Source organism: Hyla sarda, chromosome 13 (genome assembly GCF_029499605.1).
Source record: "Hyla sarda isolate aHylSar1 chromosome 13, aHylSar1.hap1, whole genome shotgun sequence".
Lineage (NCBI taxonomy): Eukaryota > Metazoa > Chordata > Amphibia > Anura > Hylidae > Hyla > Hyla sarda.
This window is the reverse complement of record NC_079201.1, coordinates 30,470,146-30,488,706: the sequence shown is the minus strand read 5'-3', so window position 1 is coordinate 30,488,706 and position 18,561 is coordinate 30,470,146. Positions and strand designations below refer to the sequence as shown.

At 42.4% G+C, this 18,561-nt stretch overlaps 1 protein-coding gene across 3 annotated transcripts in view; it reads right to left on the bottom strand.

Annotated features, from left to right (window-relative positions):
- Nucleotides 1–392: 392 nt before the first annotated feature.
- CBX8 (chromobox 8) overlaps nt 393–18,561 on the bottom strand; it is a 36,137-nt gene continuing 17,968 nt past the window's right edge. For 2 of the 3 annotated variants that reach the window (XM_056549925.1, XM_056549926.1), the window contains exons 2-5: nt 11,145–11,188; nt 9,509–9,574; nt 9,330–9,396; nt 393–5,476 (exon numbers count right to left, since the gene is read on the bottom strand). In XM_056549925.1, coding sequence (XP_056405900.1) covers nt 4,649–5,476; nt 9,330–9,396; nt 9,509–9,574; nt 11,145–11,188 — 1,005 coding nt within the window. In that variant the 3' untranslated portion in view covers nt 393–4,648. Of the gene's footprint in view, nt 5,477–9,329; nt 9,397–9,508; nt 9,575–11,144; nt 11,189–14,007; nt 14,188–18,561 lie in introns of those variants that run through there. The other variant, XM_056549924.1, reaches the window with a different exon arrangement.

The window sequence follows — 18,561 nt, the reverse complement described above, 5'->3', positions numbered from 1 at the left end:
AAATCAGGGAATACACAGGATCATAAAGGGCAGACATTATTCCTGTACCTTCCTTCCGACATTCTCCTTAAAGGGGTACTCCGCTGCTCAGCGTTTGGAACAAACTGTTCCGAACATTGGAGCCGGGAGCAAGTGATGCCACGCCCCGCCCCTCAATGCAAGTCTATGGGAGGGGCGTGGCAGATGCCACGCCCCCTCCCATAGATTTGCATTGAATGGGCGGGGCGTGACATCATGAAGGGGCGGGGCTGACGTCACAAGCTCCCGGCGCCAATGTTCGGAACAGTTTGTTCCAAACGCTGATCTACGGAGTACCCCTTTAACCTGAAATGGCTACACCCAGGTACCAATAGATAGCATTTAACGGCACAGTAAATAGAGATAGAATAGACTGAATGTTTAGTGTCCTTTTAATAACCAACTGTACAAATATAAAAACAACAACAAAGTAGTGTAAAAGACATATTCTCTGTATTTCTCTTAAAAGTTATTGTTTTTCGTAGATACCCGATTTCACAGCTAGTATTAGAATCGCCCCATTGCACATCATTGCAGTTAATAAGTGTAATAATGATTTAATAATTAGCATCTATATGTATAATATCTATATGGTTACATTTATACAGGTGTAAAACACTAATAGAAAAATGACCAGGTCAAGAATTACACATAGGTATTTTTTTTGTTGTTGCAAACATTCTGTACATGAATTCATACTTTTTTTTGTTTTAAAGTGCAAAAAGAAAAAAGGGGTAACAAAAAGTTCCTGTGGGGGGTAAGAGGGTGAGTAGATCAATAGGGGTACAAAAATATTATTTAGCTCTACCCCAATACTAATAATTTAAATGCATCCTTTGCCAAGGGACCTCGAGATCCCATACATTTTTTTTTAAATTAAATTAACTTTTGAGTATGTCTTACAGAGGCTATAAAAAGTCTACACACCCTTTTAAATGCCTGATTCTTGTGATGTTCTAGAATGAGACAAAGATAAATCATCTCAGAACCATTTCCACCTTTAAAGGGGTACTTACTCCAGTGGAAAACATATTTTTACATGAACTGGTGCCAGAAAGTTAAACAGATTTGTAAATGACTTCTATTAAAAAATCTTTATCCTTCCAGTACTTCTTAGCAGCTGTTTACTACAGAGGAAAATCTTTGCTTTTTGAATTTCTTTTTTGTCTTGTCCATGTCAGGAACTGTGCAGAGCAGCATAGGTTTGCTATGAGGATTTTCCCCTGCTCTGGACAGTTCCTGATACGGGCATCAGGTGTCAGCAGAGAGCACTGTGGACAAGACAAAAAAGAAATTCAAAAAGAAAAGAATTTCCTCTGTAGCATACAGCTGCTAATAAGTACTGGAAGGGTAAAGATTTTTTAATAGAAGTCATTTACAAAAAGGGGTACTCCAGCCCTAATACAGCTTATCCCCTATCCTTTGGATAGGGGATAAGATGTCTGCTCATGGGGGTCCCGCCGCTGGGGACCCCCGCAATCTGTCATTCAGAACCCACCTTTGCGAGCTCTCCGCAGCACTGGAGGCTCTGAGCGTGCAGCGTGATGACGTCACACGGGGGCGGAGTCGTGATGTCACAATACTCCAGCCCCGTGGTCGTCCTGCTGCATACTCTGAGCCTCCAGCGCTGCAGAGAGCTCACAAAGGTGGGTGCTAAATGACAGATTGCGGGGGTCCCCAGCGATCAGACATCTTATGCCCAATACTTTGGATAGGGGATAAGATGTCTAGGGGCAGAGCAACCCTTTAATGTGACCTAGAGCGTGAACAATTCGATTGCAACACAAGCTAAAATCTTTGAAAAGGTGGTGGGGGGGGAGAAAAAGGAACTCGCAGTAAGCTGTTTGCATAAGTGAGCACACCCTTACATTAACTTTGTTAAAGCACCTTTAATTTCATTACAGTGATTTGCCTTTTTGGGTAGGAACACGACGAATCTTGACATGGCAATATTTGCCCACTCTACCTTGCTCCAAATCTGTCAGATTCTGAGGAAATCTCCTGTGTATAGCCCTCTTCAGATGACCCCATAGATGTTTAATTAGATTAAGGTCTGGGCCGTTCCACAACATGAAACTTCTTCTGGTGAAGCTTTTGAGGATTTGGATGCGTTTTGGGTCATTATCGTGCTGAAAGGAGAATTTTCTCTTCATCAGCTTTCTAATGGACGCCTGAAGGTTTTCTGCAAAAATTGCCTCCGATTTTGAACTGTTCATAATTTCATCCACCCCTACGGCCTTGGTTCCAGTTAAAGAAAAACAGCCCCAAAGCCTGATACTGCCACCACCATGCTTTACTGTCGGTATGGTGGTCTTTGGGCGACGTGCAGTGTTGTTGTTGAGCCAAACATACCTTCTGGAATTACAGTAAAAAAGTTCAATCCAGAATTCAGCAGACAATAACACACTTTTCCACATGCTTTTGAGGGACCTGATATTTGTTTTCACGAAGTTCAGCTGGACTTGGATGTTTTTTTTTTTTGTAAGAAAAGGCTTCAGGCTTCTTGCCACCCTACCCCATTCATATAAAGAATACAGGAGATTGTTGTTACATTAAGCACACAGCCAGTACTTGCCAGAAATCCCTGCAGTTCTTTTATTATTGCAGTAGGCCTCTTGGAAGCCTCCATGACCAGTTCTCTTCTTTTCATCAATTTCGTTTGGATATTCAGTTCTTGGTAATGTTGTACCATATTTTCTCCACTTGATGATGACTGTATTCACTGAGTTCCATGGTATATCTGATGCTCTGAAATTCTTTTGTACCCTTCTCCTGTCTAATATCTTTCATCCCTTTGATGCTCTGGAAGCTCTCTGTTGACCATGGCCTTTGCTGAGCTGCAACTAAAGCAGATGTCAGGAAAATCTTACTAGAACAGCTGAACATTATTTGTGATTACTCAGAGTAACTGTAAATAATGGCCGGTGTGTAATGACTTCTAATTAACATGAGTTTGTGAGAATGTGATTGGTTCATTCTGAACCCAGCTATATCCCCAGTTATAAGTGGGTGTGGATCGGTATTTTTTTAAAATACACCATTAAAAGTTACATTTTAGAAGGCACCTCAGTCCCTGGTAGGGACAACATATATACATTTTTTCTTGTGCACACTTATGCAACCAGGTTAAAGCGTGTTATTTTTTCTCCCCCCCCCCCCCAAAAAAAAAAAAGATTTCAGTTTGTTTTACAAACATTAAATGTTATGTTATAGGTCACATTAAAGGGGTACTCCGCTGTTCAGCGTTTGGAACAAGCTGTTCCGAATACTGGAGCGAGGATGGGAGCTTGTGATGTCATAGCCCCGACCCTCATAATGTCACACCATGCCCCCTCAATGCAAGTCTATGGGAGGGGGCGTGACATCGTGAGGGGGCAGGGCTATTTGGAAGACTTTGTTCCAAACGTTGAGCAGCGGAGTAAAAGGTAAAAAAAAAAGTTTTGACATTATTTAGCTCTGTCTCATTTTGACCATAACCAGAACTGACATTATGAAAGACTTTTTATCCACTGTACATTAAAGGGTTATTCCCATCTGGGACATTTATGACATAACCACATGATAGTTGAGGGTCCCAGAGGTGGCGCCTGCATCTATCAGGAGATAGAGGGTCCCTGGCCTCCTCTGACCTGGTCTCGATTCACGTTGTATATGTAAACCTACATTGTTTATGCAACTCACATTAACTTCTAAGGGGTTATCAAGTTGTTTTTAAGAACTATTTAGTCTTTTTGGCTTCCTGACCACCTCGAGGGGGACCCTCGAAATCAAGATAGGTGCTGGTACCAGAGATAGGAACCACATTTATCAGACATTTATGTGGATATGCCAAAAATATGCCATAAATCTCCTGGATGGGTTTAGCCCTTTTAAGAAAGCTGTTTGTAACAAATGAAAACAATTGATGGTTGGTTGATAAATGCCCTTAGAGATAAGCTGTTCAAAATTGGTATTTTGGTGGGACCAGCAGACAGTCTAATGTGAATTGGGGAATTCTATACACTCCCCAACAGATGATGTCCGACAACAGAAGAATTGGACGTGCTGAACTTTGACGCTCAACATTTTTGTTCTTAGGGGACCATATGTGTCTGTGGTAGATTATTCCACTCTCCCCATCGCAGAACACATTCACTCTCACTTGAGCTGAGCATGCATCTGGGGAATAGGGAGCTTGACAACTATGTAAGGATGGGTCCATTGAGTCTGGAGGATTTATGATCTTTCACAGTCAAGACTCTCTCCCAAAGAAAGCAAAGGATTCTAAATTCTAGAACCCATTGATCGCTTCTCTAGTTGAAATTGTACAATTGGTCACATGGTGCCCTGAACTTGGTAAATTATTGTATATTTGTCCTATAATTTTAAAAGTAAAACAAAAAAAATCACAAACAAAAAACCTACACAAGTATAAATAGACAGACAGGCGTGTACTGGAACTCAAGGCTACCTGAGCCAGGTTTTAGACAGATGCACAGGAAAAACGGAAAAAAGCATCAAAATAAGTGGATATTTTGATTGGAACTAACAAATATATAGAATTTAACTTTTTTTTTTTTTTTATCACCAAAACATAAAACATGAACAGGTTATTAAACACTGTATTTACTTGCATATTATTTACAAACACTTATCGTTTATCCTTAAAAAAGCCTTGGTCTGTGTTGCTTTCTTTTATAGTCACAGTCAGAAAGTTAGAAGTCACATCTGTCACTACTACTTTCTCCAAGTTGTCCACTGGGGGCCTCCATGGTTCTTCTTCTGGCTCTCCAAAAATCCTGGCAACGGGAATACGAGCAATAAGGGAAGGCTTCCTCCCGTGCGTTAATAGTGCTTCGCTGTAGAAGTCAGACACCTGTGCCGGGCATTCTGAGCTGATCTTAGTTCTAGGAATAACAGCATCTTTGAAGAGGTCGCCCTTGTTCTTTGTCCTATGTACAGAGATGTCGCTACTTGACTTTCCGAGTCCATGTTGTGTGGTTTGCACAAGTCCGTGTTCCTTAGGTAGGAAACAATGTTCGATTTGACTTGAAGATCCCAAGTCTAAGTTTTGTCGCCTTGCAATCTGGATGACGCCATGTGCGGAATGATACTCTAGCGGTCTGGAGTCGTCTGCTTTGGCAGAATTAGTCACCGGATCAGTCTGACCTGTATGGTTGGCCGGTGACATTCTCAAGGACTGAACATTGGCTTTGTGAAGGAGTTTTGCGTGGTGACTTTTTTTTTTCTTTTTAATCTTTAAGGGATAATGTTCTCGGACATCTGAGCTTACCAATCTTTCCTTAAAGATTTCTACTTGAGTTTCACTACTCTCCTGGGAAGAGGTAGGAACGCTCCTCAACCCTTCTCTGGGCCTAGACTGCATGTCTTGAGGAGGATGCCCTGGATAGGGGACTCTTAAACCACGTGCGCTGTCACTACGGAATTCATAGGTCTTTGCATTTGCTTTGGCCTGTGCCTGTGAAATTAAAGTAGAATGGCTATTGTGAGTTCACTTGGCATTTGAAATAAATTTACATACAAATATCTCCAGAATACAGAAGTTGATGGCCTATCCTAATCCTTACAGTGTCACTGTAACTTTAAAAATATTTTTACATGTCCTAGATTTAAAGCGGTTATCCAAGAAAAAAAAACTTTTCTATCATATATATATATATATATTATATATATATATATATATATATATATATATATATATATATGTATCTATATCTATATCTATCTATCTCTCAACTGGCTCCAGAAAGTTAAACAGATTTGTAAATTACTTCTATTAAAAAATCTTAATCCTTTCAGTACTTATGAGCGGCTGAAGTTGAATTGTTCTTTTCTGTCTAAGTGCTCTCTGATGACACCTGTCTTGGGAACTGTCCAGAGTAGAAGCAAATCCCCATAGCAAACCTCTTCTACTCTGTGCAGTTCCCGAGACAAACAGATGTCAGCAGAGAGCACTGTTGCCAGACAGAAAAGAACAACTGAACTTCAGCAGCTGATAATTATTGGAAGGATTAAGATTTTTTAATAGAACTAATTTACAAATCTGTATAACTTTATGGAGCCAATTGAGATATATATATATCTCTCTCTCAAAAAGTTTTTTTTCCTGGAATACCCCTTTAAAAAGGGACAAAATCCAGGGATTTAAGCTGATTCCCATATTTGGAGGAGGGAAGGATTTTTTCCCTCTAGTATAGGGCAATTGGCATCAGCCTCATCAGGGTATTTAGCCTTCCACTGGATTCATTTAGTAGGGACACGATAGGGGTTTGAAGGGGTACTCTGCCCCTAGCCATCTTATCCCCTATCCAAAAGGATAGGGAATAAGATGTCTGAATCCAGGAGGCCCGCTGCCATCTGGGCTTTGGCACCCCAGACATCCAGTGCACAGAGCGAACTTCGTTCCGTGCCAGATGACTGGTGATGCGGGGCGGAGGCTCGTGATGTCACAGCCATGCCCCCTCAATGCAAGTCTATGGGAGGGGGCGTGACGCCCCCTCCCATAGACTTGCATTGAGGGGGCATGGCCGTGACATCACGAGCGGTGCACGGTCATGACATCACGAGCCTCCAACGCTGAACCCAACGCTCTAAACGAACGACGGGTGCAGCACAGAGATCGCGATCAGACATCTTATCCTCCCCACAATCAGCAGAATGAACAGAGATAAGCACGCAGTAGTGCCCTCTACTTTCCAGCTCTCAGCGATCATTGTCTCACTGCCCCATAGACTTATAATGGAGCAGTGTGACAAAGATCACAGAAAGCTGGGGAGTGAAGTGCACTACTTCGTGCTCATGACTGACATTAGGTCTGCGCCAACAGCTGTTTAAAGGGAACCTGTCATCAGATTTTACCATATATAACACATGGCAACGCATTATATATGGTAAAATATTCTTCCTCACCATCCTTGGAAGACTTTCCTGCCAGCGGGGATGTTGAGGATATGATGTTAGAAAGTGTTTCCAGCTTGGCCCATAAGTAGTCCCCCTGGATTGGAGCTATACTTACCTAGTCCAGTCTTCTCTGGCTGTAGCCACACCCTCTTAGTGTGAATGACACCCCAGGCATAGCCCGCATCATAGCTCTGCTCCCTCTTCTTTGGGAACAGAGCGTCAATGAGGGGCTGTTAATCACACTGAGGGGGCAAGATTACAGCTGAAGACGGGACTAGGTAAGTATAGTTCCCATCCAAGGGGACTACACTTGTTTACTGACAGATTTAGTTTTGACTTGCTATAAAGCCATCATGATGTGTGATAGGGATGTGCAGCTGACAAATACTTAACAAACGGCTGCAACAAAAATCCAGCAAATGTTCACGCAGCCTTTCCCACACCATGGCTGAGCCCTATAACAGACCCTTCATATGAGCGCTGATCTTAGAGACTGGTGCGCATTTCCACAAAATGCCGGGCCATGCAGTAGTGCCCTAAATTTATGGGTCTAAGAAGGGGAAGAAGCTCTTACTTGGTCACCTTCCTTGGCCACTTAACTAATCAGTGGGGGTCTCAAGAATGGAATAATATTGATGGCCTACCTAAAAGCGTACCCGTCAGATCCAACAAAAAAACATTTTTTTAATATATCACTAGCTGAGTACCCGGCATTGCCCGGTTTTTCCTTCCTAATCCTTGTTGTGGAGGAAGCTTTTGACTTCATATCCCTTCCTCATATATTTTTGTCATATCCCGACCTCCTATCCCGTCCTCATATCTCAACCTCCTATCCCTACCCGTAATATGTGAAACAGGTATTGAAATATCTCCAGCCGTACGGAAGTTATGTGGGAACATACATTTCCCATTGATTTGCATGGGACTTTAAACAAAAACCCCGACCCTCAAAAATGGGGTAATTAAGGGTTAAATTAACTATCCTAGATTTTAAGTGGACATATAAGTAACATGTGACCAAGTATTATCGAAATATCTCCAGCCATTTGGAAGTTATGCAGTAACATATATTTCTCACAGACTTGTATGGGACTTTAAACAAAAACCCCGCCCCTGGCAAATGCTGACATATAAGTAACATGTGTGCCAAGTTTCATGTTAATATCTTTAGCCGTTTGGACGTGATGCTGGAACAAACACACATACATACTTACATACACACACACACACAGTTTTATAATATATATATATATATATATATATATATATATATATATATATGGGATTCAGTACCTAATCCGGACCATGTACAATTTTTATGCGTCTAGCACCTTTATTTATTTTTTTATTACACTTTTAATTTAGCTCACTAGTCTGAATTCCTCTCAAAGGAAGGGGCGTGGCCTCACGGTGCAGGTCTCCGCCCCCTCCCTCAGTAGGCTGTCTGCTCACATCTCCCCTAGCATTAGCAAAACTACAACTCCCAGCTTGTCCTCACTGACAGTAGCGGGACACAAGCTGACAGTGGGAGGATTTTTCCTCCAGCCGTGATCCCTGCACTCACAGCTGTCAATCAAGGAAGTGTGTCCATGACATAGGTGATGATGCATGGACACAGCAGGACTAGTATGTGTCCAAGCAGCCAGGGGGGCAGTTGTTTGCCTGGCTTTTTCAGTATGAAATACTGAACATTTTCTAATGAAAGCTTTACAACATATCAAAAGTTTTTGTATCTGACAGTGCCCCTTTTTATGATAAAAAAAAAATAAAAAATCTTTGTATCTTTATCGTGTATCTTTGTGGCACATTTAGTGCAGCACTGCATTTTTGTGCAAGAACCCCCAAAGTGTACAAAAATTCTTCACCTACACCTGCAATAATGATTCCCCCCCCCCCCCATTATTACCAGTTTAGTTTTGAGCAGGAATGGAGAAGAAGACCTAAACTTTAATTTTAAGGGCAGTGCAGTCAGAGGAGGAACTAGACCAGTGTTACCTAACCAGGGTGCCTCCAGCTGTTGCAGAGCTACAACACCCAGAATGCCCAGACAGCCAAAGGCTGTCCGGGCATGCTGGGAGTTGTAGTTTTGCAACAGCTGGAGGCACCTTGGTTGGGAAACACTGAACTAGACAATAAGAGTTGGTCAGTAGAGGTGAAAATCTGCCTACAGAACAAACATTACATGTAGGAAAAGTGCTTAAACTCAGCAGACCCACAATTCATTGCTAAATAAATATTTGAAAACGCACACAAATACTTTTTGCGCTTTTAAAATGAAATGGTGTGAGAAAAGCAGGAAGCTATTTTCCAGCAAGTAAATGACTAAAGTGTTTCCTGTGTACATATAGGAATCGATAAAGTATTTCTACAAGAAGCGCACGGTGGATACTGTGCATTATCACGAATGTTACCTTGAGAAGAAAAGTCTTCGGCTTGGGGCCCCTTTTTTTCGGCCCATACAATTCTCTTTCTCGCTCTCTGCAGAGATGAATAGACAAGTTGTAACAATATAACACAATATAACAAAGTTTAATAAAATTAAGGACAAAAAAAAAAAAATTATATATATATTATATATTTTTTTTTTTACCTGTCCTCAAAAGCAGCCACTAATCTGGCATCTAAGATGTTTTCCTCGGGTTCCCATGTACTGTACCTAGAAAGGAACATGGTGTAATTGGATTTCAGTGTAGACCAATATATCAAGATGGCAAAACAAGCAAAAGCAATCATGCAAAACACACATCCCGGTGTAAGCGAATACAATAAGTCATAAAAGAAATCTGTAATAAAGAGGACGTATGCAACAAACAATATGAAGACATGGGCATGGTCATTTACAAAAACTTCTCATATAATGGAGATAATAACCTTATATGAAAATTTGTAATAGACATTGGTTAAACAATGTGTATATTTTTGGGTGAAAAAAATGCTGACTTGATCCTGCAGGGCTCTGTACACCGAGGACAAGCGGGGATCTGTACACCGAGGACAAGCGGGGATCTGTACACCGAGGACAAGCAGGGCTCTGTACACTGAGGACAAGCAGGGCTCTGTACACTGAGGACAAGCAGGGCTCTGTACACTGAGGACAAGCAGGGCTCTGTACACTGAAGACAAGCAGGGCTCTGTACACTGAGGACAAGCAGGGCTCTGTACACTGAGGACAAGCAGGGCTCTGTACACTGAGGACAAGCAGGGCTCTGTACACTGAGGACAAGCAGGGCTCTGTACACTGAGGACAAGCAGGGCTCTGTACACTGAGGACAAGCAGGGCTCTGTACACTGAGGACAAGCAGAGTTCTGTACACTGAGGTCAAGCAGGGTTCTGTACACTGAGGACAAGCAGGGCTCTGTACACCGAGGACAAGCAGGGCTCTGTACACCGAGGACAAGCAGGGCTCTGTACACTGAGGACAAGCAGGGCTCTATACACTGAGGTCAAGCAGGGCTCTGTACACTGAGGTCAAGCAGGGCTCTGTACACTGAGGTCAAGCAGGGCTCTGTACACTGAGGACAAGCAGGGCTCTGTACACTGAGGACAAGCAGGGCACTGTACACTGAGGACAAGCAGGGCACTGTACACTGAGGACAAGCATGGCAGGGCACAAGGGTCCTACCAGGCGGCCCTCTCTGCCGTCAGACACTTATCCTCTATCATGTGGATAGGGGATAATTTGTCTTTCATTGGGCAACCCCTCTAACTCTTTCACTGCTGTGGGTGTATGTAAGATAACACTCAATATTTTCCATGACTAGACTATGAGGGCCTGAGCTTAGAGCTTGGTTATCACATTGAAACCCAGAATTAAAGCTCTAGGGGCAATATTCGGGGGGCAAAGGGTACAAAGACATCAATTGCAGCTGCAATGTGTGATTGAGCCTAGAGGGGTATAAAGATGAATGGTGACACATGTAATCACCCCCCTGAGATTAAGCAGGGCACATGCTGAATTGTACAGTAGATACAGTTGGACCATGTATTATTGACAAGTCTGAATCGTGCACAACTTTTACTTTTAGATGGTGTTGTGTGTTTTAGTCCCAAACTGAAACAAACACTAATAAATGACATGGAGGCACGCATGAGCATAAAATGCTGGGGGCAAAGCAGCCATTTCTGGGTATGTCCTCATCTATGTCACTTAGGATTGTCAGGAGATGTTGAGTACATACATTAGGTAAATACCCTTCTATAAACAGTCATGTCCTCATGCACTTACTTTTGAGACCAACCTTTCCACTTCACCAAATATTCCATTCGACCCTGAAGCAAAGTAAAGAAAAATAATGTTATAGTTCATATAAAAAAAAAAGAAAATTGCTAATCCTATGATACAAGAATAACAAATATGGTAAAGTATCAAAAATGCCCAACGTTAACTCATATTTTCTAATTCTTCCTGTGTTATGTATGTTCCAGGATAACAAAAATGTTCCCGTTTACTGTATTGGGGTCATTTATTAGCTGTAGAAAACGGTGAGGTTGGCATGTACACAGGCATTGTAGCTAGAGTTGAGCGACCTTACAGTAAATTGGCTCGTAGCTCGGCTGTTGATTACTTTAGTCTGTGTAAATTGGTTCAGCTTTCCAAGGCCTCCAGTTGTCTAGAAAAGGTGAATACAGACCTAGGAGACCTAAGACTGTCATCTTGGACTTTTCCAGGCAACCAGAGCCCTTGGAAAGCTGAACTAATTTACGCAGACTAAAGTAATCAACAGCCGAGCTACGAGCCAATTTACTGTAAGGTCGCTCAACTCTAATTGTAGCCTTCATACTTGACGGAGAGGGAGATGGTTGGAGGTTTTCCAGGAGGGAGTCATTCTCTCAAAAATCAAGAACTACTTCACAATAGGCTAGTACTTCTCATAGGGTTAACAGGTAAACTACAGCCGCTGGGCACAGTGTCTGTAATCTTTAACCTAATAAGTCCAATTTTGGTGAGAAACTGCTCCACCCATGAGGTTAAAGGGGTAGTCCGGCGATAAACTTTATTTAAAATCTGGTCTGGTTCATGTTAAAATCCTCCACTTCTATAATGGAGCTCTGTTCCTTACTGTCCAAGACTTCCGGGTTGGTAATGTCACGCGCCGGCCTGCAGGAGGAGGTCAAAAAAGCCAGAAACAGCCGAAGCGGGGAAGTTACTCGATCCGTACAACTCCCACTGACTAGAACAGTAGTTACACAAATGGCGTAGCTCAGCTGTTTACACAGCTTTCGGATTTGCAGAAACAGCGTAGCTTGCGGATCTATAAGTCAATAAGACTTTATTTACACGGCAGAATTTCCGCATGTGGAATTCCGCACAGATACCGCATGAAATTAAAGCCCAGTAGATTTCAATGGGATGCCACTCTTCCATTCAGAATTTACGCATGTGATTTTGCAGGAATTTCTGCTGTGTGAACTAAGAGCAAGTGGGGAAAAGCCCTTAAGGGATCTATAAAAAAACACGCCCCCTCCCATAGACTTGCATTGAGGGGGCGGGGCATAATGTCACGATACTCCGGCCCCGTAGCCATGACCCTTCAGACATGGAGCGATCATGGCTCTGTGCAGCGGACACAGGTGGGTGCTGCATGAGACATTGCGGGGGTCTCCAGTGGTGGGACCCCCGCAATCAGATATCTTATCCCCTATCCATTGGATAGGGGACAAGATGCCTTAGGGCCGGAATACCCCTTTAAGGAACAAGCCGGGATTCTACAAGAAAAGATTCCAAGGAAAATGATGTTCAAAGGCCTTTCCTTTGACTAAGGAAGTTGGTCTATCCAAACCATTGGAGAAGAAGAAAAACAAAAAATAACAAATACATTTTATCACCACATAGTACACGGCACACAACAAAAAAGACCGTTTTGAAGTCACATTGACATATCTTAATGTCTAAACCCCTATTTAGTCCTGAGTCTCTCAGAAATCTCCCAAAAAGACAAAGAATTACTCAAGAGTTTAGTCTAGGTTTCGACTTTTTTTTTTCCAAAAACACTGCGGCCACATGTTAGCTGAAAGTCAGTAGGGATTTATGAAATGCTAAACCCACTTTTTATTCATCTTTGGCATTTTTTCTGCCATTTTGGGTACAGTATCAGTTTTCCAAAATGGCAGCATGTTAAAACTAGAGCGTTTTTGGTTTTTTTGGACAAAATCTTGGCGACATGGGAGAAAAAATGCCATAAAAATACCTTGTGGCTTAAGCATTGGAATTTTTTCTTCCACATTTCTACAATAGAAATCCTCCACATGATGAGAGACTCACATCAATTGTCAAAAAAATAAATAAAAAAAAACTGTCAAGACTAAAGCCCACTTTTTAAAACCAAAAAAGTGCCACGAAAACAGCATCTTAGGAGTATAAAATGACTGGGCAGTTATTTGTGGTGTTTTTTTTATCCAGGACAAAAAAAAATGGCATTAAAAAAATTTAAATTAAAATAAAAACAAACTAGCGAAAACTTAGCCTTAAGAATATGAAACTCCACGAAAGTAACAAAATGAAAGACCTGAAAAACAATGCTTCTGGTGCCAATAAGCGAAAGAAGTAAAGTGTTTTTGTTGTTGGACTTTAAAACACATGAACACAAATCTCAGGAGGAAACAAAAAACATAACAAACCTCCTGATGTGCTACTGTTATCATGTCATTTACCTCAGGGAATGTTCCTGCCCTCTATAGTATGTGGCCCGAACAAGATTGTATCCAGACAGTGGGCCCTGGTCCACAGTGATTATATCATTTACCTCATGGAATGCTCCTGCTCAATACGTGGGCCAAACCAGATTATATCAGGACAATGGGACCTGGTCCACAGTCATTATATAATTTACCTCATGGAATGCTGCTACTCTATATGTGAGCCCAACTAGATTATATCCGGACAATGGGACCTTGTCCACAGTTATGTCATTTACCTCATGAAATGCTCCTGCTCCATACGTGGGCTGAACTAGATTATATCCGGACATTGGGCACTGGTCCACAGTGATTATATAATTTACCTCATGGAATGCTCCTGCTCCATAAGTGGGCCAAACCAGATTATTTCAGGACAATGGGCACTGGCCAACAGTTATTAAGTCATTTACCTCATGGAATGCTCTGGCTCTATATGTAGGGCGAACGGGGCTATATCCAGACAATGGGACCTGGCCAACAGTAAACAAAAAAATCTCATTCCAATGACTCCAATAAATGGCATATCGATGCAGCACGCAAACAGAAGGGAATCCCAAACAAAAAAACAAAAACATAAAGCCCGAAGATTATAGGAAGCATTAAATGGTGGGAAACAGCAGGTGCCTTTGGGATTCCCACCCAATGAATCCCTAAACCACAGGGGAATTTTAGCAAATCCCCTATAGAGCGCAATTACATTCTAAAAGAGAGTCTTATAGCTGTAAAGCCAGAAGTCCGAGGAACCCCAGTGGTGGTCTCATATATATCTATAATATGCTAACAACACACAAAAACACTTCTTGGATAGTGACAATGTCTCATTACGGGACAGGTATGTTTTATACATACATGTCCAATGTTTGGCAAGTAGATATTCCATTTTTTTACTGCCTTTTAATTTACTACTTCTGTTGGGTTTGAGACATATAAAGCAGCACAGTACTTTTCTTGTGTGTGTGACTGCAAACACTACCGGAGGTTTTAGGTACAAGGGCGGCATGCTGTGGTGAGTTTGGTGTATTACACCTATGATAGACACCATATTTATTACTACCGTGTTTCTCCGAAAATAAGACCGGGTCTTATATTAATTTTAGTCACAAAAAACACACTAGGGCTTATTTTCAGGGTAGGGCTTATTTATTCATGGGGGGCTGCAGGAGTGTGGAAGATGGGGGGCTGTAGCAGTGTAGAGGATGGGGGGCTGTGGGAGTGTGGAGGATGGGGGGCTGCAGGAGTGTGGAGGATGGGGGGCTGCGGGAGTGTGGAGGATGGGGGGCTGCGGGAGTGTGGAGGATGGGGGGCTGTGGGAGTGTGGAGGATGCCGCACCCCCCCCCCCATCTTCCACACTGCTATAGCCCCCCATCCTCCACACTGCTATACAGCCCCCCATCCTCCACACTGCTATACAGCCCCCCCATCCTTCCACAGCCCCCAACCTGCACACTCCCGCAGCCCCCCCATCCTCCACACTCCTGCAGCCCACCATCCTCCACACTGCTACATTACTGCCGGCCGTGGTCCGTATCTGGACCGCAGTCCACCAGTTGAGTACCCCTGGCCCTAGGTCTTATTTTCGGGGTAGGGCTTATATTGCAACCCACCCCGATAATCCAACTAGGGCTTATTTTCGGGGTAGGGTGTATTTTCGGGGAAACAGGGTAGGAGGACACTGAATAATTTCACCGGAGAGGGCTGAGGGTCATTACTGCGTATTCTACTTGATATACGGTATATGTAACATGTGGCAACTGTCAATATTTTAATACAGTGTTTCCCAACCAGGGTGCCTTCAGCTGTTGCAAAACTTCATCTTCCAGCATGCCCAGACAGCCTTTGGCTGTCCAGGCATGCTGGGAGTTTTAGTTTTGCACACTCGTTAGAAAACAGTTTTAATTAGTGATGCAGAGAAAGGAAAATTTTGTGCCAAAACCAAAAATTAGGCTGTGCTTGGCATGAAAACCGAAACCGCATTGCCCCGTCCACTTTAAAAAAAAAAAAAAAAAAATTGTATTATCAGAATTTTTTTGTTAAATATATTCGTGAATTTAAGACTGTTTATCATGCCATGTGACCATTTAAAGAATTTGGCACACGTACACATTACAAATTAAAGCTGTAGAAAAATCGTTCACATCCCATTAAAAGCAATGGGACTCTGCTTTAACAGAATTTCCAAGCTGAATTTTTCTGCCAGAATTTCTGCTTGGAAATTCCCCTGTGTGAACAAGGCCTTACAGGTTGTGCAATGCTCCATGAAGGGGGGTGGGTGCAAAATAGTTCATTTCCAGAAGTAAAATAACTTGTTCTGGTACATGACAAAAGACAAAATGGTCTAGGGTAAGGCTATGTTCACACAGAAGAATTTCTGCATGGAATTTTTCATGCAAATTCTGCATGAATTTATGGCCAATACACTTCAATGCGATTCCGCTGTCTCAATTTACACAGCAGAATTTCCGCTGCAGGAATTCCATTGAAGTGAATGGACAATTCTTCCCTGCAGAATTTACTGCAGAATTTTCATGCAGAATTCCGTACAGAAATTCTGCCGTGTGACCATAGGCTAAGGGTATGTTCACACAGAAGAAATTTCCTCGCCAAGTTTCCTCAGTGGATCCACGCTGTTAAAGATGGCCAAGAATCCCACTGATTTCATTCTTCTGGCAGAATCCAATTGCTTGTTGGAATTTAAAAAGGGGTACTCCGCTGCTCAGCGGTTGGAACAAACTTTTCCGAACGCTGGAGCTGGGAGCTCGTGACATCATAGCCCTGCCGCCTCATGACATCACACTCCGCTCCCTCAATGCAAGTCTATTGGAGGGGGCGTGGCACCCCCCTTCCATAGACTTGCATTGAGGGGGTGGGGTGTGATGTCATGAGGGGGCAGGGCTATGATGTCACGAGCTCATGGCGACGGCTCCAGCGTTCGGAACAGTTTGTTCCAAACTCTGAGGAACGGAGTACCCCTTTAAGAGGTGTGAACTCAGAATCCTGCAGAATTCAATTGAAATAAATGGGAGACTGCTGCATGCGAAATCCACTCAAAATTTTCTTGAGGAAATTCTGAGCAGAAATTCAGAACAAACCCATAGGCAGGTTCACACTACGGAATTTTCCTTGGACATCTTGCTGCATGAAGGTTAACATGCAGGCGAACGGGTTTTTCGGTAACCCATTCACACTGCGGAATTTTCTGGTCGAAATTTCCGACAGAGAATTCAGACCAAATAATTCCGCCAGAACATTGAATTTCCTCAATATTATAGCGGAAACTTCTGCGTAGACATTCTAGGGGGGACGGTGATGTCTGTGCGGTCCTAGTTTCAGTCGGCGCTACCCACACTCGGAACTCTTAGAACTAGAGATGAGTGAACTTACAGTAAATTCGATTCGTCACAAACTTCTCGGCTCGGCAGTTGATGACTTTTCCTGCGTAAATTAGTTCAGCCTTCAGGTGCTCCGGTGGGCTGGAAAAGGTGGATACAGTCCTAGGAAAGAGTCTCCTAGGACTGTATCGACCTTTTCCAGCCCACCGGAGCACCTGAAAGCTGAACTCATTTATGCAGGAAAAGTCATCAACTGCCAAGCCGAGAAGTTCGTGACGAATCAAATTTACTGTAAGTTCGCTCATCTCTATTTAGAACCCCAGGTTATGTCTGTAAATAATATTTATCATTAGCTATGGGACCTCCTCCTTTAGGCAGTTTTTACACATCACTCATACAGATAAAAATGCCTCCCAAATGGATGTTTTGCTTTCCATATCAACTGTAAGTTTTTATTTATAGTAAAATAAAAGTATTTCTAGTGTTTATTAAAAAGAAAAAAACAAAAACTAAAGAGTAACACATTACTGTAACCCAATAAAACAAAAAACATAAAATAGATAAACTATTACTATTTTTAAACAAACCAAAAAAAAAGCACAAAATTTATAAAACTGAACAGTTTTTAACAACTTCTATTCTGGTCAGATTGATGCTTATATATTCCAAGCGAAAACTTGTTTCTTTAGTTACCGTATATACTCGAGTATAAGCAGAGTTTTTTAGCACGATTTTTTCGTACTGAAAACACCCCCCTCGGCTTATACTCGAGTGAGCTCTCCGCCCTCAGTGGTCTTCAACCTGCGGACCTCCAGATGTTTCAAAACTACAACTCCCAGCATGCCCTGTCCGGGCATGCTGGGAGTTGTAGTTGTGAAACATCTGGAGATCCGCAGGTTGAAGACCACTGTTCAGACATTGACAGGTGGTGATGATGAAGGAGGGTGTGTGATGATGAAGGGGGGGGGGGGGGGATGATGTATTTCCCACCCTAGGCTTATAGTCGAGTCAATAACTTTACCTGGGTTTTTGGGTTGAAATTAGGGGCCTCGGCTTATATTCGGGTCGGCTTATACTCGAGTATATACGGTAATCAATTTTATGGATTGTGGCTTCAAACTTCTCACACGCCCACCCTATAGGTTTTAAAGGGGTTATCCAGTAAAAAAAAGCTTATATATATATATATATATATATATATATATATATATATATATATATATATATATTATATATATATATATATATATATATATATATATATATAGACAAAGAATAAGTCAGCCAGCACTTTAGTTGATACCAAACTATTATATGGACCTGGCCTACAGGTGCACGCTACTAGGCTAAATATACAGCAACAGAAGAATGCAGCAGCACACTGCCAGCACAAAGATATAGGTGAAACATGAACATGCAGATAAAACATGAAGAGCTATACAGCTATGGTGTAATAGATGCAAATGTGAAACTATGAAATAGTGAGGCACTTAGCTCGCAAATTTGTCTCCGCCGGCGGTCAAATAGCTTGGACCGTCCCACCGCGATAAGGTGGCCTCCTTGGGACGGAGCTATTTGACCGCCGGCGGAGACAAATTTGCGAGCTAAGTGCCTCACTATTTCATAGTTTCACA